Genomic DNA, 22571 nt, shown 5'->3' on the forward strand with positions numbered 1-22571 from the left:
TTTGCTACAGAAAAAAACTATTTTAACCATTTGGGCTGCGTATACACTTTATCTAGTACATTTCCCATTGTTGGAACACTAACTGATCTTTAGAAACTACTGTATACGTTGTATAGTGAATTGACTTCAATGCTAAACATTTAAGGGTATGGCATGAACACCTAGATTTATTTGCAAAGTGAGCTTTGAGAAAAGTTGGACATGTTTGTGCCTCCCTTTCCCTTTCCTCTCCCCTCCCCTTCTCTCCCCTCCCCTTCCTTCCTTCCCGTTCCTCTCCCTTCCTCTTTTCCTTCCTTCCTCCCTCCCTTCCCCTTTCCTCCCCGTCCTCCCTCCCTTCCTCTTTTCCTTCCTTCCCGTTCCTCTCCCTCCCTCCCTCCCTCCCTCTTTTTCCTTCCTTCTTCCTTCCCCTTCCCCTTCCCCTTCCCCTTCCCATCGCAGAGAAAGCCCAGCACCCGCTGCCAAGGGAAAGCAGAAACGCCAGGCCGGCCTCGCGGGGCGCTGCGGAGCCGGGGACGGGACGGGGCGGGGCGGAGGCAGGACGCGCTTAAAAGGGCGCCCGGCCGACTTGGCCGCTCCGAAGTTGGGTTGTGCGAGCGCTGCTCTGTTGCCCTCCGCCTCGCCCGCTCGGAACTCTCGCCCCGCCGCCGCCGCCGCGTCTCTGCGCTCGCCGCCAACGCCAACGCCATGCTGGCGCTCCGCTCGGCCGGCCGCCTGCCGCTGCTCCTCGGGGCGCCTTCGCCGCAGGGCCGGCTGGGCGCCGTGGCCGGGCGGGAGCTGCTGCGCGGGCTCCCGGCTGCCTCCGAGCGCGCCCCCGGGCCCGGCGCCAGCTCCCGCGCTTGCAGCGGCGGCCGGAGCGTCGCGGGGAACCCGCTGGTCTTCCTGGAGGTGGGCGCGGACAACCAGCCGCTCGGGCGCGTCGTGCTGGAGGTGAGCCGGGCTGCTCGGGCGGGAGGGGCGCCTTCGGCAGCGCCAAGGTGCCCTTGAGCGGGGGCGGCGGGAAGGGGACGGGAGCTGCCCGGCTTGGTGCCCGTCGGGACTCGCCCGCGGGCTTCCAGCTGCCGTCCTTGGGCGCCAGCGAGGGAGGCGACGGGGGCCCTGCTGCGGCACGGCAATTCTGTTCGGCCTTTTGGCGGGTGCCCAAGGTGGCTGGCGCGGGCCCCTCATTTATTCTCGACACCCTCTCCCCCCCGCCAAAGCTCAGCGAGGGGGGCCCTGAGCCTCGGCCGCGATTTGCTGCAGTTGGTGGCACTCTACAGATGGCAACATGCGTTTCTTTGATCGCATTTGCATTATTGCCAGCTCACCTTTTGTCCTGAAATCACACCCTGCCCTAGGGGGGTCTCTTCTCATTTGGACAGCCACCCGGTGGGGTTGATTGGGCCAAGGGGGTGGCACTTCAAGAGTGCCCAAGGAGCTCCCCGATGGTCAGTGGGGGGCTTGATCCTTTTCTGAGGGGGATGCAGTCACCCACTTCACCACCTGTCAATACAGTAGAAAGGAGCCAGGTTGAAAGGCTTAATGGTAGCCAGGTGGGGGTGGGCCTGGTCACCCTTTGGATGGGGGAGCACCGGGAAGCCCCAGGGTGGTAGGCTGGACTGAGATGTTGAAAAATCATCTCAGAAGATGTTCATAGTCAAGGGGGTGCTACCCAAAAGCCTTATCCGTCATGGTTGTCTCTGTGAGGTTGCCAGGAAGGTTTCTTTGTACAAAGAAACAGCATTTTTTATACAATGGAATTGCATCAATGCCTTTCTTTCTCTTCCTTCAACCTAAGATTTTCAGCAGGTTTTGACTTCCCTCCTCTTGTAAGTAAAGCTGCAATTGGTAAACTGGTTTAATCTCTGCCAGGTACCCTCCTATGCATGTGTTTTGCCAGTTGGTACAATCAGGTTGTTTGGTCCCTGTCCATCCCATAATATAGCACCAAGCAGGCGGTCTGTATCTCTGCAGTTGGCAGGCTTTCAACGAGTGGCTTTTCCCTCCCTGTTTCCATGCCAAGAAAAGTTGACACTGTACTTCAGAGGGCAAATTGCACCAGAAAACGAAGTCAATAGCTTAATAGCACAGGTAGTCCTTGCTTAATGACCACAATTGGGACTGGTTGCTAGGTGAAGTGGTCATTAAGCGAATCCAACCCAATTTTTCAACCTTTTTTGCAGCGGTTGGTAAGCAAATCTCTGTGGGCATTAAGCAGACCATGTGGTCATGGTTGTTAAGCGAGGACTACCTGTACAGTGAATTTCCTCCACTCTTGTTTTATATCTGGCTTAAGGGAATCTGCTTCTTTATCATTATCTTATTCCTCTAGTGCATGGTTTTCTTAGAAATTTACCAGCTGTGACCTTGAGCCTGCCCTCCTGTCTTCAATTTTACTATTTTTGGAGTCAGGTCTATTACCTTCAATGAGCACTGGTGTTTTATTACATTTTCCCAATAAAATAAACCACTCCTGATTCACTCCTGGAAGAGGAGTTAGGATTCTTCTCCCCCCCCCCCGCCCCCGCCCCCCAGTACAGGATGCACAACAACTGTAAACCCAAAGCAACCCATGGACGTTAAGGGTGGATTCTTACTCCCATTTATTAATTCCCCCATCCTATTTAAGGCTTAGAGGGAATTTGGGTGCCATAGTTGATGCCTCCTTCTGCATTAATCCATGAAATGTAAATTGTTAAAGCTGACTTTACTGCATTCCAGAAGAAAGGCTGAGTTCTGCTCTCTCCCTGAAATGCAAGGGTCTCCTATGCAGAAAAGTTGTCCCAGTGATGCTTCTGGTGGGGAAAAAAAACCTTTCCTGTTGGGCAGCTACAGAGAACATCAAGGCTCCTTTTAGGCTCTTCTTTCCAGGTCTAAAAGGTGTGTACCATCTAAAGCAATTCTTTAGTGGATGATGCTTTGGAAGTCATTCGGAATTCCACTGACCTGTTCCCAACTTGGGATTGGAATATGTCCTCAGAGATGAGAAACTTCAAACTTGTTTCTGAGATCCTCAGGAACGGGTTCTGCTTTCTGTCTTTCTCCCTTGTCTTCCTAGCCAGATTCCTCCATCTTCTCCAGGTCTGTCCCATTACTCAGAATCTTCGTTTCTTTCTATTCTTTACAGAGGCATTTGCAGGACTGGAGGAATAAGAGCAGTGTTGGGTTGTTGCAGTGCCAGCCCTGCCCCTTTTGTATGTCCATGTATAAAATGAACTTGGGTCCTGGTGGCCTGGTGGCCATCTTGTCACTTCACCTCCTTCCCGTGGCCACCTTCACTTGTATCTCCCTGTGCTTTCAGAGAGACCCATTAGCAGCTCTGTGCCTTATTTCTCCACTTGGTTGTAGCTAGCAGAATAAAATAAAATAAGTTCTTTGAACTAAATTCAGTGTTTATGCAACGCTTTAAAGCAGGGTTTCTCAACCAGGGTTCCGCGAGAGGTCCCTAGGGGTTCCCTGGGAGATCATGATTTATTTAAAAAATTATTTCAAATTTGGGCAACTGCACATTAAAGAGCGAAGTTTCATTCTTTATTTTGAGTTTAAGAACGTTGTTAAGGCATATAGACAGGCCTACCCATGAAACGAATATCATAGTTCTGTAACTTCTGGCCTGTATTTGAGCCTGAATGTGCAGGGGTTCCCTGAGTCCTGGAAAATATTTCAAGGGTTCCTCCAGGGTCAAAAGGTTGGGAAAGGCTGCTTGAAAGAAAGCTTGAAAAACCCATTTGAAATTTCAAAAATTGAAAAATTTGATTTTTTTTGAAATAAAGAAATCCTCAATTCTTGACCCCTTAGATCCTCTAGGACCTACGTTGTCAAATAGCTTCTCTTCTGGGATGATTTTAAATAACTTGTTTAGCTACATGTGTGTATGCTCATGCATGGCATGTAAGGATTATTCTTAGATATTCTAAAATATTCTTGGGATTTTTCCCCCACATTCAGTTGCATGAGATGATTCTGAATGTTAGCCACATCATGCATAAGGGAATAATTGGGAAGTTACTAGGCTGAATCATTATGACACAATGTATTCACATGTAAATACTTGCAGGATCACTCCCATGAGCCATGTGCACTGTGCCTTATGTCATAAACTGACCCAGTGACACATTCAAATGGTTGTGAATAACCATCTAGAAAATGTCACATGACATTGAGCTGAGCAAGAATGTTTAATTTCTTCAGAGTATTTATATTGCTCTCCAATTTGCATACATTATTCAGGATGGCTAGCAACAAATTCACAAGAAAACAATATAATGAAACCTCTATCAACAAAATTAAAAACAGAATTAAAATAATCACAATGCAATAACTGAGGCACCATAGAACCAGCTCACAGAAATGTTCAGGGTTTGGAAGGAAGTTGTATAAGGCAAGACAGAGTTTCGGTTGGGCTTTAGACGTACAGACAGAAACCCAGCATCTGCCCAAACACACTGAAATCATACAGGAAAATCTAAGTTGTACAATGTTGAATTGTGAAATTTCTTTGCCCCTTAAAGGAATCATTTAGGTTGTCTCATCAGGGATGCTTCTGCTGCTTTAGTTGAAGTAAGAGGCATCACTTTGTGGCTTATTTTTAATACACCTGAGGGAGTTAGATAATGAGAAAGCTGGAAAGCCGGGGAAGTGGTGGTTTCCGCTGATGATGGTTTGATTGTTTCTGATTAGGGAAGTGGTGGTTTCCGCTGATGATGGTTTGATTGTTTCTGATTAGCTGAAAAGGTTAAGTGCTATGTAGGAACAAGTGGATATGTGAGGGGGGGAATTCTCCCAGGCAATGATTGCATACTCTTCATTAAGAAATTCAGGAGTTGTTTTCATTTTCTGTACAAAAGGAGGAAAATGTGAGAACCCTTGGGTGTTGAGCTCTGATCCCAGATTATTAGGTGTATTTTGAAACAGAAGTGTTTTAAACTCAAAACGCCCCATTTCAGATTTCAGAGGTACATTCTCTTCAGGCGTAGAACACTTCCGGTATGTTGAAACAGTCAATCTCCAATCTGAAATGTTTGCACATCTGTGTGTATAATCCTTCCCTCCCACAGTGCTTATATCTATATACTATATACTTATATACTACAAGCAGGCTAAGTGCTTCCCCCTAATCCACCCTTTCTCAACTTTTTGACCCTGGAGGAACCCTTGAAATATACTTCAGGCCTCAGGGAACCCCTGCACATTTAGGCTCAAAGATAGGCTGGAAGTTACAAAATTATTATGTTTGTTAGGTCTGTATGTATGCATTACCAGTGTTCTTAAACTCAGAGAATGAAATGTACCTCTTTAATGTGAAGTTGCCCAAATTTGAAATGATTTTTAAATAAATTGTGCTCTCCCAGGGTACCCTAGTGCCCTCTTGCGGAACCCCAGGGTGCCACGGAGCGCTGGTTGAGAAACCCTGCCCTAATCAATTGCATTTTATTACAGGCATGGTCACTGTGTGAACAATGCCATTACCCTAATTGGATGGGAAGCTCTAAACGTTGAAAAATTTCTGGCGACCTTCTTGTGTTCTGTAGGATTTCCCTTGTAGTGGCTTAATTTGTGGCAGAGTAAAGCTTACGTGTGCAATGAATTCCGTGCCCTACTTCCATACTTCCTTCAAAGATTGGATTGGATGTGCTTTCATGCTTTTGCGGGTGCATTGCAAACTCTTTGCTTCAATGCTTGGGTTACACAGGGTAGAAGTCTACAATGCTTGATTCTGCTTTAGAAGTCATTTTAAGTAAGACAGAGCTATCGTTTTTATGAATAAAATATTACTGGACATGCAGTATCTTTGCCCTGATGCTTGGAAGTTAAAGCTTTATAGCAATTGTCTTCAGCCCAGTGTTGTCCTCTTGCTGGATTACAGTACACCTCCCAAAATCGTCGGACACTGGAAAGGTTTGGGGGCAGGTTGTGTTACACATTTCATGTGTTTGCTTCCAAAAGCTTCCCACAAATATAGGTTAGTGTGTAATATGTGGAATTATCCCACAATGCAGTATGTTAGGGATTCTTTAGCACCTGATGAATCTTTAGGTATAAACTAAAAATGTAATATGTGAATGGAGCAGCTAGAAAGAATAAGGTGCAATGCAAATAAATACATCAGAGCTAAGATGGGCTGTGATTCTGTATGTGTTGTTGGTATATAAAATGATTATTTGCCCTCTTTTTTCTGTCCATCAGGGCAGTGAAGTTGGAAATATGCATTAGTCTGCCAGAACAGAATTACTGTGTTTTATATTTTAGTCTTGAACCGATTGCTTAAAAGAGTTTCAGTTAAAGATAGGGGGCAGTTAGAATTGACTTGTGATTTGAGAATAGAGTTGGATTGGATTGATTCTACCGCCTCCCATTAAATTGTTTTGACTGTGCAGTTTCTGTATTTCTGAAATATGGGTGTATATTTCATGAGGCTAATGTATGTTTTTATACTCCTTTTCTTCTGACAGCTAAAAGCTGATGTGGTGCCAAAGACAGCAGGTAAGAAAATCCTTAATTATGTTTTTAAGATTTGCTCAGAGATCATCTCAGCAAGAAAATGAAGGAACACTAAAATGCTTTCAAGTAATCAATTAATGCTTCCTTCAGGCACCACTTGCAGGAACAGAATTTCCTTGCTTCTTCTCACATATTTGTAGTGTTGTCTTCATGTGGTTTTTTCCTATGTTAGGAGGCTCTGATCCTTCTCTCTAGTTATAATTACTATTTTTTTAATCCATTCAATCGTGTCCAATTCTTGGAGGCTGCCTGGACAAGTCCCTGCAGTTTTCTTGGCAGGTTTTTCAGAAGGTGGTTGGCCATTGCCTCCTTCCTAGGGCTGAGAGAGAGGGACTGGCCCAAGGTCACCCAGCTGCCTTTGTGCCTAAGGTGGGACTAGAACTCACCGTCTTCCGGTTTCTAGCCTGATGCCTTAACCACGACACCAGACTGGCTGTCAGTTAAAATTATAAGGATGTTTAAATAAGCAAAGGTAATCGTTTATTGGTACTGAACCCAGCAGTAAAAGACTGGAAGCCTTATGTGGACTTTTTGCTGAAAGAAGAAAACACTGGAATGAATGAAAACACTGGATTTGGGGATTAAAAAGGGTTAAAGAGGGAGAGGAAAGAGTAAGATGGCAAAGGAAGGCGGAAGTCAAAATTCTATGTTTTCTTTCTTTTCTTCACTTTCTTTTTTCTTTTTTTTTTCAATTTTTTATACTTTTATTGTATTGAAAAATTCTGGATGGATAGATAGGTACTGTACCCAGCAGCTTTGCTTCTTGTTGGTCATGTTGGCCCAGTACATGTACCTGGGTTGTAAAACTAGCCCTGAAGGATTAGTTTTAGCCCCAGAGTGACCTGGACTGTCAACCTTGACCGTGGTAATAACTGGATTTTCGTTTCCCTTAAAAAGTCACTGGGGCAGAGAGGGGTGGAGGAAGAGAAACCACAAAGTGACAGAGGAAGAGTCGGTTTTCATGCTGTTACAGGGAAGATGAAAATATTGCCCCACAGATATCTGACCTGGTTATTCTGGGTCGTAGATTGCTGGCATCCAGAGCTGAATACCCTGGTAGTAGCAGGGAACATGACTGGCCAGTCATGCTGTGCAAATGGTCATTGTGCTGACATTACCTGCAAGAACCAAGTTCTGAACATCTTGTGAATACAGGGTGGTTGCTGCTTCCTGCATGTTAAAAAGTTGTATGTGCCCCATGCTTTTGAGACATGCAATTCTTAGTAATTTAGAACAGCAGAAAGAGGTTGTGGGTGAGTGCAAAAGATTGTAATACCATATCGGTGGATATATATAGGTTTGTGGGTGGGTGTGTGGGGGGAAATATATGAATAAATATGTTTACTTTGTTCTAAATACCACTTTAGTACAGGTCATCCTCGTTTAGCAACCCCAATTGGGACCAGCATCTCTGTTGGTAAGCAAAGCAGTTGCTAAGTGAAACAGTGACTGTACTTATGATCTAACTTCAGCTTTCCTTTGCTTTACACCCTCAAAGGTCGTAAATGCGAGGATTGGTCGCAAAGTTACTTTTTCATCACTGTTGTAACTGCGAATGGTTGCTAAACAAGGCAGTTGCTAAACAAGGAATACCTGTGCTTGTTTTTCTTGGCTTCTGCAGCCATTACAATGTACTACCTTCATTATCACAACAGAGGGTTTTTTTCTTAGTAACAAAGTGCTTTTCTTTTTTATCCCCAGAAAATTTCAGAGCCTTATGCACTGGAGAAAAGGGTTTTGGTTACAAAGGGTCCACCTTCCATCGAGTGATACCTTCTTTCATGTGCCAGGTAATAAAACCCCAGATTTCTGCTTCATGAGGTTATTATGAAAAAGACAAGTGACTTTTTATAATAAGGTGAAAGACAGTTTTTCTACCTAGCACCTTAATGGGGAACCTGGTGTTGAATAGGAAGAAGAGCAGTCTGAGATCACCTGTCATTTACCAAGCTTGGAACTGGACATGGACAAAAAGGTCTCTTCTCTGTGCCCAGTTCCCCCCTCACCAGCCACAATTAAACAACATAATGTGATTTTCAAAGATGCATTTCCGCATGTACCAGTTCCATGGACCGTATCCTGTCCTTAAGGACTTCTTGGAGAAGAAACAAAATGCAGTGAAATTCATTGGCCTGGAGGAAGATTCTTCACTCCTTGGGGGATGCTGCTCGCTTTACACATCTGTGGCCTTTCACACATTGGAACCAATCATAGCGCTACAAGTGGCAATCTGTAGAGATTTGAGGGTTACTGTTGTTTTTTTAAAGTGGTAGACATGTATTATGCTGCTGTAGATATTTGCAAAATTCATGATTATTTAATCTTGGTTTGGTGAAGCCTTACGTAAAAGAGCTGAACTTTTGGGTGATGTCAGGTTTAGACCTCTGGTGAAAGAACTTGTTTTCTCTCTAAGGGGTGCATAGCCACATTTCCTTCAGGAAGTAAAGTTAGTGCATATAGTTCTGTTCTTGGCTGTTTTGTACTTGCAGGATTTCTGGGAGGAAGATGGTGAATGAGTTTGATTCATGATTGAATGTGGACTTGAGTTTTGATGTCTCTCCACCCCTAAGCCAAAGTTCTTGCAATGAGCCTTGCATAGTTAGATGGACAAGGGGTAATGTCTTCTCCTGGGGTTGCAAGTCTGTCTTCCATCCCTGTAGTACAATTTTAATAGTTTCATTGGTTTGCACTTTACACCAACACACCTATGTGTTCCTAAATCTAAGAACCTTCACAGAGCTAGCAAGTAGAAAGAGGGAAAAAAAGGGGAACTAAACTTTAAAAACTGTGTAGTTAAATTGATCTTGAGTTTATTTATTTATGTCTCAAATTTGTACTACCACCCATCTCCCCCCGAGGAGGGACTCTGAGTCATATAAATTTTAGGGAGGGTGCTTATCGGGAGCAGCAAGTTTTTCTTTCTTTTTGTGGTGGTCGACTTGCTCTAAATTGCTTGTGAAGATGAGCCACAAAGGAGTTCTGTTTTCAAAAGTGAGAAGATAGGTTTCCAAATAAGAAAAAATGGCTCATACAAAGATAAAACCTGCCCAACCACTCTTCTAATGAGTGGGTAATTGTGACATTCTATTTCCTTATGGAAGCTCTGGGTTTCAGCTAGGTTCAGATGAGAGCATGTAAAGATTGACAGCTAGGGAATACGTGTGGGGCATGTTTGTGTGCATGCCAAAGAAAAGAATACTTTTTGTATACAGATATAGTCAGTTTAATGTATGAATAAGAGCTTGGATGCTTCAGAAATAACCTCACCTGTGAACCTTCTGGTTCTGTTGTCAGTGGTCTGGTGGAAATGTATTATGCATAAAACATTCTTTATATTGTTTGAATTCTGTTGTTAGCCTTTCTAACAGCATTGTCATCTGAAGTAGTGCTACTTAAAAGTAAGTTGTATTCAAGTGTTTGTTATAAAGAGCTGTAATAAGAATGCCTATCATTCCACAATTAAAATGTAAGCTGTGGGTGACAGAGCTAATTAATATAACTAAAGAAACAGGGCTTTGATCTGTCAGTCCTGCTAAATGATAGGTGTGCTCCAGGCATGTTCAGGAGGAACTTAAGTTTGGAAATGAGGTACATAAATCTTGCATATGATTCATTAAGTTGCTCTCTTGGACTTTGAAGCCATTTCTATGCAGTCCAGAGTTCCCAAAATTTTTTGTGTGGGATGTCAACTCCCATAAATCTTATTCACCAAGCCAATGGACACACTAGCTATGAATTAGGGATGTTTGATTACAAAGCCTTCTGGAGAGGTCCAAGTTGGGAAAGGAAGGTCTAATGGGTTAAACATCCTTCTAGCATCCTTCAATTCGATATTCTTCAACCATTCCAAGAATCTCACTGAATTGCTCAGCCCTTCCAAAAGTCAGTGAATTGTACATTTCAGGATGCTCAAAAAAAGGAAATTATTAAATGTATGGGGAATAATATTAACTGCATGACCATCGTAATTATAATATTAATTTACTCAAATTTAGCTGTTCACATTCCTGTCTCCACTTCTGGAGGGCCATCAATTGAAATAATTGCACATGCCCCTTGTAGATACACTGTGTCAGCGCTACCCATGCTGAATTCTTTGTAGACATAAGAAAGTTGAATGTGGTCTCCAAACCACTATCATCTTGTTTAGATCTTTCTCTTGGCCCTCTGCTTCAGTATAGTAACGTAATGTTGTGACTGTGCCCTACCTGGACCAACAGAAACCAATAAATGATATCATGATACTTAATGGGTTTAGGTAATGAAGTTGGGTGGGGGAAAAGTAATCAAGGAATGCTTTGTTGTATGACTGTCATATCCAGTTCCACCCTCTGGATTGTCCATGTGGACCTTTTTGTAACAATGTGGCAGAGTATGACTCATGTAACAGTCATGAAAGTTTGGTTGCCTTTCCTAAAATGCATAACATGATTTAAATGACTGAAGAGCCTACAGGGATGAAAGACCAGAGTTGTTGCATAAATTTAAAAAATCCATTTGTTTAGCAAGGTGAACCAAACACAGAAATGTGATTATCATTGACCATCCCCTCAGTGTTTACAGCAAAATGAAACTGAATAGCTAAGCTTGTATGTTAACTGAAATCCCTTTAATATCCAGCTCTTTCTTCATAATTCTAACCAACTCAAAAATGAGAAAAGAGGATGTTTCTAGGTTTTCTGTTGCTCTTAGGCTAGACTGATTACTGTGAAGTAGCAGTGTATGTCATGTTCAGTTCTGAATAGTTCGTCTATCAAATATCTGGATTTCTTTCCCATCAATTCTTGTTCTGTTTATTGTAAGTAAATACATCAGCACAAATTAATTTTTCCCACTTGGTGTGGCCCTCAGTTCGGATATTGTCACTAAAGGTGTTGTAGTTCTGGTCTTCAAGGCCACCCATGTTTGGGGCTTGAACCCAATGCATATCAAAACTATCTCCTGTTTCTTCTTTTAATGAAAAATGTACTGCTGTACTATAACTGACAAAAGGACATCACTTATTATTTTGGTAGTTCTTAGCACAATACTCTTCAGATAGTGGTTTGCAAACACTGCTGTACCATGACCCCCTAGGATGATAAATGAATTTGTGTGACCTTCCCCTATAAATAAAACTAATGAGCTACGTTTACTTCTTACTTTTAATAATTACATTTCAATCTGTATATCATGGGTATACTCGGCATAGCAACTGCTCACTTGGGCAAGTTTTGATTTTTTTTTTTTTTAAATTGTGATACACTCCGAGTTATTTGAAACCCACCAGGTTTGAACCATAGTTTGAGAAGACCTGTTCTAAGATAAACCAGTAGTGTTTGAATCATCATTTAGTACAGTTACAAATTATTTGGGGTTTTGGACCTCTGGAGGTTGGTGACATGAAAATGATCTGTTCTTGGAGACTGAGGGGTCCAAATGGATTCTTGATTGTTTTGAGGGATTCACTGGATGTATGATAAACAATTCAGTCAAAACTTTGGTGGATCTCTGCAACATTCAGACATGAGCTGAACTATGGATTCATGGGCTTTTGTGTACCTTCTATCAACTTATAAAGCCAAGATAGATTCTGGGTTTATTGAGGACCTAGAACTGGAAAGTTTGATGGCTAGAAAAATGGGGAAGGAAGATCCATCTGAATTCAACAAAGTCATTATTGGCCCTGTGTTGTGCAACACTGGCACTGAAGAAACCAAATTTCTCTGCCAGAGTGGCATTTCCTGAAAATAATCCTTCGGCTCTCAAGCTCAAGTCAAAGGCCTTTTGGCGGTTTGATATCCTCATGTTCCTAATCCTGTCAGGCCTAAAATCTCTTTCAATTGGTCCCTGCATATTCTGCATTTCTAATTGCTCAGGTGACAGTGGCTACCTCTTTGGACGTCTGAGACCAGCTATTTTCACACTTGACTTTCAATAAAAGTGGGCAGGGGGAATTGAAACAGGACTGTGGAAACTGCTTAACTAATCTTTATTAGGTCTAAAGTAGGCAGATAGTAGTTTGCCTCTTGCTAACGAAGAAGGCCCTTCCTGGCTGCCTACAAGTTAGTTAATTACTATCTCTAACTTCTCTTTTTGGGAAAGTTCTAAAATATTAGTGCATGTAATTGTTCTTGCTCTGGCCACAATGGTTCCCAATTCACTTTGGGTACAGTTCAAACCATAAACAGCTCAGGATTAAAGTATCTAAAATTAGAGTACCTAAAAGAGTGCCAGTGCTCTTGTGAGTCTTTCTGGCTTGCAACAAGAGATAGGCACGCTTCTCGTTGAATTCCACCCTCCTCTGAAACCAGGCGAGCAACTACACAGAAGTGGGCCTTTTTGGTCATTGATTGCATTTTCCGGAATTCCTTATTGCTAAGGGTTTTCTAGCTGTGTCTATATTCAGGCAAAGCATGAAAATTTGGTTTCCCCACTGGTTTGTGACTGATTCCCATTTTCCTGATTTAAGTTTTAAGTGCATATAGTATTTTAAAATCATGGCTTAACATGCAATTTCTGTTTTTTCTAGAAAAGTGGGATAAACAGTTTTAAATAAATCAGTTACTTAGTTGCACAACCCACCTTCTCATTTAGCAAATCTGTTGTTATAAACATAATGATGATCCAGTTGCTGAAAGTTTCAGTCTGATAGGATTGGTTTTCTTTACTACAGGTATGTAATTGACAAAAGCATTATTTTTTCCCCAGGCTGGTGACTTTACAAATCACAATGGTACGGGAGGGAAATCTATATATGGCAGTCGATTCCCTGATGAAAATTTCATCCTTAAACATGTTGGACCTGGTAAGCAGGGTTTCTGTTGCATTGTTCTTGGATGTTGGCCTGTGTTTGTTGTAGAAATGGAGCCTCACAATTGGTTGCATTATTTTGGGCAGCCACTTCTGAGACCAATGACTGTTTTAATAAAGATGAAGTTCTTAAACTGATTCAGTGACTAAATGTACAAGACCCTATCCTATCTTAAAGTAAATTCTACTATTGTAGTTGTATGCAGAAGCAACTCTCAACTTTGTTTCTCCTTTCCAACTTGTTCTGTCTGAAACTTGAATAAATACTAGTCTAGATCAAGGTAGAGGTAAGAATGTGAGCCTCAGTCTAGACTAAGCTGAGGTTTTGCTGAGGGAAATATTGATGGAAGACTTTAGATTGTGCAATGGTTTACATTACCCTTAAGGATCTGTTTTCGAGGTTTTCTGGGATCCATTGCTGAGAAGTGGATACACCGTGCCTGTTGTTAACAAAGCAAAAGCACATCTTTTGGCAACCTCTGCCCCCCACTCCCCAAAGAAACAGACTCAAAAGTCTTGGCTGTAATTCTCCATGTACTGGAATGAAGTCCAGTATGAAGTAGCAGCTGGACCTCAGTTCATATTTAAAGCCATAGAACTCATAGGGCAAGTCAGTGGCTATGGTCAAGTTATCTCATGGTCTGTTGTAAGGGTAAAATGAGGACAAACCCTTCCCTGTCTATGCCACCTTGTAGGTTATAACCGAAAGAAACTCTGTGTTTCTATTTATTGTATCTGGAGTTGTACTTGAAGTCTCCATGTGGGTCAGTCAAAAGTCCAGCAGTTGACTCTCATTTGTCATGATGCAGCTCATCAGTAATTACACTTTATTTATTCAGTTGATTAAGCTTATACTACGCCAATTCTTGCTGGCTTGCGTGCCTTACAGTCCCATATACATAGACAGACTTAAAATACTTGAATATAAACAAGCAAAATAAGAGTAACAAACATTAACCCTGGTTATCCATTTGTTTCCAACTATAGATTAAAGTCCTGGTTGTTCACTTTTAAAATACTGAACTTGGGTATCACAAGTACAGTATTTGTTCTCATGTATTAGTACACTTGTGAAGGAAATCCAGCATCACGTATTCATTTAACTCCAGCAGAAATTGAAAACCATGTGATTCTGCTTAGATTATGTCAGTCTATTAACATCTAAAATGCTTAGATGAAATCAGTCTTTACCAAATGGGTGCCTCCCAACTATTTTGGATGTTGAGTGATGGAAGATGGACTTCATAACTTTTGAAAGGTACCATGCTGAGAAGTCCTGTGGGTGAGTTTTGCCAAGCAGAATTTGGGAGTTAATATTTTGCTTTACAAAAGGCGTAAGAATTGAGATGATTCTAACTTTAAAAAAAGAGAAAGGAGGAAGCAGTGCTGGATTCTGGCACAAAGGACAGAAGTAATTGGTCCCTCTTGTGAAGGTTCTCTGAGAAAAGCTACTATCTGATTCTTCCAGCAAATGTTCATGTGTTTTAGCTCTTACAATGGGCTGCATTGTGACTTCTCGGGGAATACCATTCCCTAAGCTTGAATACAAGACCAAAACAAAAAACCCAGAGAGGAGGCTTCATGCAAAAACTCTCTCCAGGAATGGCTGTTCTCTGCCTTTGTTTGGTGAAGTTAAATTGCACTCTTGTCTCTTGCAGGTGTCCTCTCAATGGCCAATGCTGGTCCCAACACAAACGGATCTCAGTTCTTCATTTGCACAGCCAAAACAGATTGGTAAGCATTGAAGGATGCACATATGTTGCTTTGTGTGTTCTTAATGTACTCAGTTTTATTGTGTATGTTAATACTAAATTGCCCAGGCAGTGCACCTTCCGGTACGGGAAGGAAATAAGGCATAAAACCTGCTTCCTAAAAACATTAGCTCTGCTAAACAGTAAGGTCTTGTTCCCATTCTTTTTCATTGGCACTGCTTTTCTGTAAGAGTATTTCTTGTAGCATAAGAATATTTTGACTATGTAACATTGAAACATTATTTAAATTAATAATCAGTCAATATAGGATTGGATTTTGTCAGTTGAAATAGTCATAAAAGCTGAGAGTTGGAGGTGCCCTCCAAATCAAAGCATCCCAGACAGATGCTCTCAGCCTTCTGCTCGAACATATCCAGTGAAGAAGAGCCCAACATCTCTCTAAGTCGTTGGTTCCACTGTTCAGTTTTGCTTTGATCTTGGTGGTACTAAACCACAGCTGCAAAAAAAAGAGAAGGATCTTCCTTGCTTTGAATGGGTGAACCACTGTTGCCTTACATCCTCTATGCTGGCTTTTTGAAAACACCCCACAGTCAAATCAAGTGATGGTCATTGATGCATTCACAATTCAGTCCTGAGCTGACATGAATCCCCTTTCCGTGATACCAACCACAAAAATAGGACAAGCCAAAGCACCTAAAACTGTGTTCCTCCTATAAACAGTTGGATACATGTGCCGTGATAAACAGTGACCTGGGGTGGAAAGTTCAGATCAAGCTTAGGAAGAGGAGGCAAGAGGGAGAACAGCAGGCAGAACTACGTGATTGCATAGCTTGGATATTTTTCTGACGGCAAGTCTAATAAGCTGAAGGGATGTGTGATGAATCAGTGTGTTACCCAGCTGGAAGGCTTGTATGTCTTGGACAGGCTGAACTCATCATGAGCATAAATGTCTTCAATTGCTTGGTAGCTTTGGAATGACTCAAGTTCTGGCCTTTTTGTGTTTGATGAGGCTATGTTTTTTTGGGGGGGGGGGTTGAGCCTTTTGATTTCTTTTTAAATTATTGTTTGTGTTCAATACAAGCCTATGATCCATTTTGATTTCTCTGATATTTGGATGCTCAGCTAGGGTTCAGTCAAATACCATTCTGATGATCAATGATCTCTGGACTTGGGAGCAAGAACTACCCTGATCACCAGCCTTTGGCCTCTGTCAGCTTTCCAACTTTCTGTTGCAGTGGCATCACCTCTTATGATCCTGCCCCATTGTTAGCTTTCCTACCAAAGTTCAGTGTTTCCCCAACTCTTCCAGGGCCATTGTTAATTTTAAAATACTTTAACCCTTCTTTCTGAGGTAGCTGTTCCCAACCTTCCAGGTATGGAAGTAGTACTTTTGCTTATCTGCAAATGGTAGCTGTGATGAAAGTTTTAGCCTGGCATATCTGGGACATACCAAGTTGGTAAAAGTTATTCTGAAGGCAATGCAGGCAGAGAAAGACTTTTGCTTTCCACCCCCAGCTACTCAATTTTAAAACTCAGCCTGTATCAGTTTCCAGCTGTTCTAGGAAAATTTTGTTGAAATAAGATAGACAGATGACCTTCTGTTCTGAATGTGGTGCTGTAGGAAGATTGTATTTTGCTTTATTTAAAAGCAGATTAAATGGGATTTCTAGAGATATCTAACTGCAACCTTTGGAATTTGAATGCTAGAATAAAAATTAATAAGGCCTGCTTGGTAGCTAATAGGAGCTGAAGAACAGTTTCTCAAGGATTTGTTAGTTCTGGAGCAAAGATACACTTGCTTGAATCACACTGAATTTAACATTACATGATTTAGTCTCCTTAGAGGGAGACTTGCTTTAAGTCTCCCTCTAAGGATCTGTTGGGTGGTAAATTGTCACTGCATCTTTGCTAAAATTACACTTCGTGTCATTTCCAACCAGCAACTACCTTCTTACCCTGAAGAGGCCTCATATCTGCAGTGCTATTCCAAACCATGTTTTTTCACTCTATTTACTTGATGATTTCAAATTAAGGCTTGTTAATTGTGGCATCCTGCCAAGTGTGATAAAGCTGTTCTGAGTTCAGCTTTTATCACATGGAGCTTTTATCTCCATGGAGAATATTTCTTTAACTGGAAGGGAAATTACTTAGGTTTCTTTTAGGCAGGTCCTCTTAAAATGTCCATTTTCAATATACCTTTACAGAAGTAGCGTCACCATCACTCCAACATCATTTTTGTTTGTATTGCAGGCTGGATGGAAAACATGTTGTGTTTGGCCATGTCAAAGAAGGAATGGACATTGTGAAAAAAATTGAAAGCTTTGGCTCCAAGAGTGGAAAGACTTCAAAGAAGATAGTCATTACTGACTGTGGTCAGCTGTGATCATTCAAGCTGTGACCTCAAGATGTGTTCTCTGAAGAATCAGAGATGCAAAAAAGAATCCCTGCAAACTATTTACTTACACATTTCTCAACTAAACCTCACTGAGCCCTAATCAGAGACAACAGAAGTACATGAAGAAGTCCAGTTTTCACTTTCACTTGAACCACCTTGAACCCTTTCAATCGCTTTTTTTAATATGCACGTTAAATTTTCTGTGCAATACTTGATAACAGAAAATGTGAGAACAATAGCAAGTATCGCTGTATTAAAGGTTATCCTACCGTTTGTTGAATTGGTACTTGAATTTTCCCATTTCAAAGAATGAATGATCATTTGACTGACTGGGCAGTTAAGTCAACATGGCTTCATAGTAGCCTTTCCCCCTTGAAATTCCAAACTCAAACTCTTAAAGAGCAGATTGCCTTTCAGTTAAAGCTCTTCTGAAGCTGAAGAACCCTCCAAGCTGCAGACATGGAATTAATGAATTTCCTACAGCTTTTCTGAATTACTCCTGCGTCTGGATCCTAACAAGAATAAAATAACGTGTGTTTGGGCTGCTTAGAATTGGCACTTGTGATGTGCTGCTGTCACAATCTGAATCTAGGAGTATGGTACCAGAACAACCAGAATGTTTTTATTAAGTTGCCAAAAAAAAGAGCTCAAGTTTGCTTGTTTGAGATGCAACTATAAACTTCTGAAATTAAACATGAAGGAAAGCTGTACCCGCTGATATATCCACTGTTGTAAATGTAGCATGACCTATAGCATGACCTATAGTCTCATGGTATATTTCCCATATTAAAATTCTATATCAGGACCAATGTTAGATTGCCTTTTGCTTTATTTAAAAGTAGATTAAATAGCTGGCAGGCTATTAGGCACAGATTTAAGATTATAAAGGAGGTGAATTGGATTACTAATTTGATTATTTGTGCTCTTTAACTTGCTGTACAAAATTAAAATAGAAACACTGAACCCGGAGGGTTCTTTGCTTCGTATGGTGGGCTGTGAATTTAATAACAGATTTACTGTCTCCCCCTTTTTGATTAATTTAGGATACTATCTTAGATCTCCTTGTGTCAGTTTTATAGCATAGATGTAGCTTGTATTTAGGGCTGGTGACCCACATAACTGGTACCATTGTCTTTATCTCAGGAATATAACATTAGGTTCTGAATTCAGTATCCTACAATAATGGAATTGAAGTCAGTGATGCAAAATAGGAAAGGATGGATGAAACTACCTACTCTTAATCTGTCCTTGCATATTGGGGTTTATGATAATTTGTTGGCATAAGAATCTTGAATTGTGCTAAAGGCAAACTGAAAATGTCCATTTTGTAGATGTTAGTAGCCAATTGCACATGCCTCTGCTAAGAGGGCAATTAAACTGGAAGCCATGTATATTTGTCATTTATCAGCTCCTGAAATATGATGACCCTTTGTTATGTGAATTTACAAGTCTCTAATGGTCATTGCACTGAAGGTTGAAAATGCTACGGTGTATAGAAAAGAGGCAGCATAGTTTAAACAACAAATATGATATTTTGATCAATTGTTCTTGCATTCTTTGAAGTATTTTTTAATAGTCTAATTGTTTGGCTCATGTTCCTTATCAATAATAAATGGTATTTTTATAACATGTTTGTTTTGGTATGTAATATATTAAATACCTTTTGTAGGAGAAGATGGTTTATGCCTTTCTTAGGTTAAAGGGTAGCAGTTCCTTAGTCCTGTAAAGAAATGCAAAAACAGCTCCTTCTTGATATAACTTTGTGAACATAGTGCCCAGATGTGTGTCAGTGGAAATTTTATGCTCCTTTTACTTTTAGGACATGCCATTTGCATTCTCCACTTGGATGCCTTCCAAATATATCTGAACTGTAATTACCATAATACCTACCCAACATGGCTTGCTTAGAACTTCGGGCGGGATACTTAGCACATCTGGAAGTGCTGGTATTGATTGGAGACATCTACTTCAAAAACTTCTTCAACCTGGGAATTGGCAATTGTTTTTTTTTCCCCTTCACTGGTGGAGCATTATTTGACTTCTGCAGTTTTCTGGAAGCCATTGCTTATTAAGTTAGAATAATGTATTTAGCTTAGGCTCAGCTGTCTTAACGCAGATTTTGGTATGTGTGTACGGCAGTGTTCTGCCAAGTGTCCAAGCAGTGATCAGGTGCTCAGGCAATTGGTTCTTTTAGATCCAGAGACAATAAGCATGCCAGTGGATAAAGAAACTTTAAGCTTTATTATAAACTTAAGCAAACAGAGTTAAACAGAAACACAGTTTAAACCAGAAACACAGTTTAGGCAGATTAAACAAAAGCATAAAAAGCATAGCATACAGAAAGAAATAACATGCCTAAGCAAAGTGATACCCAATCCCTTTTATGTTGCCAGGAGCCTCCTGACCAAGGCAACAGAGATGCCCCTAGGGTGGCAAAATTGTTCTACAGCACCCAGTGCACTGGATCTGTACAGAAGCTCCCAATCCCCAAAAACAATTCCAAGGGTTTTATCCAAGTCTGACCCTTAAACCTCGTGGCCATGTTTCCATGGTGGCAGGCTACGAAACCTGACCTTGACTAGGAAGCTTCCCAAGGCCCAAAAACACCTGTCTATGACATCATCCAAGAGCCTGGGAAGGCTTACAGATCTTAAAACAATCTGGGGATCTTCTCCTATCTCTCTCCCCACTCCAAAGAAAGATATGTTCTGGAGGGCTGTTGGGGGAGTGGACTTCCAAACTTTCAGTCTTGTGGTTTTATCTCCCCCCTCCTCATGCCAGGCAGAAATAAAAACAAGCCAATTAAACATCAGCATAACTCAACATAAACTCTAATCTTCTTTGTGTGAGGGAGAAAATCAACATATGGCACTAAACTCCTTGAAATAACAGTGGTCTTCTGCATTGCCACTACAGGCAGATCCCTGAAAGGATGTTTCACTTCAAACGTTTCAAGCTAAATGTCTTATTTGTAACTGGCAAAGTAGCTATGGCAGTTTCCTCAAAAAACCAACTTTTGCTTATGCACAAAAGCCATTTCTGTAAGTCTAAACAGCCTTAATTTGAAGCTTCATGAAGGCTGAACAACTGACCTCAAAGTGATTTATGACATCAAACTAACACATATTTTAGCAAGGAAGATTGACTGCTCTCCAAACAAACTTAGTAAATATGTGTAATTTAAACCTTATATCTGATTAAAAAGTTGGTTAAGTCTGCCTTCCTGAGCCAGATGATGGTTATCTTCTGCTCACTCATTCACCTTATCTCCTTCCAGGACTAAGGAGACTAAGGAGTTTCATGACCTTTCTGGTTCTTGCTGCGCCTGAATTGGTAGTGGTGAGACTCTGGTCTCAATGAAATACTGAACTGAGAAATGCAGGTGCTGGCACTATTGCTTGTGACATTTTTCTCTTTTTATGGGGAGCCTAGATGATGTCAGGAGATCATTGAAAAGATAAATGCAAACTGCTAGCTTTCTAAGAAAGGGGGCACTTAACGTAATCGGAAGAAATTTGTGATTTGCTGGTAGCACTTGTGAAACCTTCTAGTAACAAATAGCTCAAGGCCAATCCCTAACTGGACATGCAGCTGCATAAAGAGTCTCAAGCCAGAAGTTCTGGGGGCTGAGATCTCTGAAACCATATTGGGCAGCCCTTGTGAAGTAGCTGTTTTCTGTTGTCTCTGGGTGCAGACTTTGCAGGGAATGATTTGAACTCAGTCCCAAATACATACTGTAGAGAATGTGTGTGCAATGTACACAGCAATTCAGTACAGAATTTCTCCTGTGCTCTGGAGTAGAGAAGACTATGCATAAATTGTGAGGAATTGTGAGTGAAATTTAAGATTTAGAAACTTACATGGCATCAGAGCTTGCTAATTGCTATTTTATATATTATTTTGCTTTCTTGGAGTGCTCACGACCCTTACTGTCAAGTTTTAAGTTTTACTAAAGAAAGAAATGTTCTTTCTCATCGGAAATGACCTTTGGCTCAGGAAATTTTCTGGACCAGTGTTTTTCAACCTGAGAAACTTTAAGATGTGTAGACGTTAGCTGGCTAGGGAATTCTGGGAGTTGAAGTCCATACCTCTTAAAAGTTGCTAAGGTTGAGAAACACTGGTCCAAACTAACTCTTCCATACACTGAAGCAAGTAGAAACTAAGACCATCAGGTCTCATAGAAAAGCTTTTAATATGAAATAACAGTTTGCTGTGAGACTTACCCACAGCCCACCCTGATCTTCAGTAATTGCTCCATGTAAGGACTGAGAAGAAGGATAGGGTTTGCCTTGTAACCTGACAGGGTGACCAGTTGTGAAGAGTCCTCCATAGACCCTGAGATACTGGACAACCATCATCCCATTGCAAATCTTTCTCAGACAAGATCTAGGGATGGTAGTAGGCATTCCAGCTGCAAAGTTGCTTGGAGGAAGGAGGTTATTTACCTTCTTTTCAGCCAGGCTTCACACTTGGATAGAGCAGTGAAGAAGCTTTGGTGGCCCTGACTGATGCTTCCTTAATTTAGGGAGAAGGGCATGGTACCACACTGGTTTGCCTGGATCTTTCAATGATTTGATTGATTCAGTCAATCACCCGATCATGGGATATTGCTATAGCAGCAGAGTAGTTTTGGAACTGAAGATACATGGCTATTATTACTACCCAGAGAACCACACCAATAACTGAGATATCTGTTTGGTCTCATGGTATCTGCAGGGTGGAATCCCACAAGGTTCTGCTCCTCTTTCATCATTCGGTTTTTAGAGGAAGCCACTGTGATGCTAAATGGGTTATTTCAGGATTTTTTAAATCTGTTTTTTTGGACAAAGCTTTGGGTTCTTTCAGGAGGAAGGGTGGTGGCGGTGGTGATGATGATGAAGATGATCTCACTGAAAAAGGAAGTGGTTTACAATTGTCGTCTTCTGGGATTTTTTTTTCCTACTGTCCTGGGATTCCTTAAAGTCTCCGTCTAAGTATGAACCTCAGTTCACTCTGCACAATACCTCTGACTCAATTACATGACTTGACTTGACTTGACTTGCCCATTTCTGCTCCAGGACTTGTTGAATGATTCTCCAAGGGCATGCATAGGATTGTATTTCTAACTTGGCATAGCAACATTGTAGGGGGAGAGGCCTCTTAGTCTCTATTAGCCAAAAAATCAGAACAAGGCTGGTAGCCCTTTCTCCAATTGA

General features: G+C 41.4%; 1 protein-coding gene across 1 annotated transcript; it reads left to right on the plus strand.

The window, feature by feature from the left end:
- Nucleotides 1-650: 650 nt before the first annotated feature.
- On the plus strand, nt 651-19007 carry PPIF (peptidylprolyl isomerase F). Its single transcript, XM_063307697.1, has 6 exons — nt 651-927; nt 6429-6459; nt 8179-8267; nt 13168-13264; nt 14928-15003; nt 17232-19007. Exons 1-6 carry the CDS (start codon nt 685-687, stop codon nt 17362-17364), a joined length of 669 nt encoding a protein of 222 aa, XP_063163767.1. The 5' UTR covers nt 651-684; the 3' UTR covers nt 17365-19007.
- Nucleotides 19008-22571: the final 3564 nt, after the last annotated feature.

The sequence above is a fragment of the Candoia aspera genome, chromosome 6, assembly GCF_035149785.1.
Source record: "Candoia aspera isolate rCanAsp1 chromosome 6, rCanAsp1.hap2, whole genome shotgun sequence".
Lineage (NCBI taxonomy): Eukaryota > Metazoa > Chordata > Lepidosauria > Squamata > Boidae > Candoia > Candoia aspera.

Bases quoted from the DNA above. Each gene is read 5' to 3' on its own strand.
- PPIF (XM_063307697.1), top strand. From the start codon at position 685: ATGCTGGCGCTCCGCTCGGCCGGCCGCCTGCCGCTGCTCCTCGGGGCG. The intron at 8,268-13,167 runs GTAATAAAACCC...TTTTTTCCCCAG, and splicing joins TACCTTCTTTCATGTGCCAG to GCTGGTGACTTTACAAATCA. The intron at 13,265-14,927 runs GTAAGCAGGGTT...TGTCTCTTGCAG, and splicing joins CCTTAAACATGTTGGACCTG to GTGTCCTCTCAATGGCCAAT.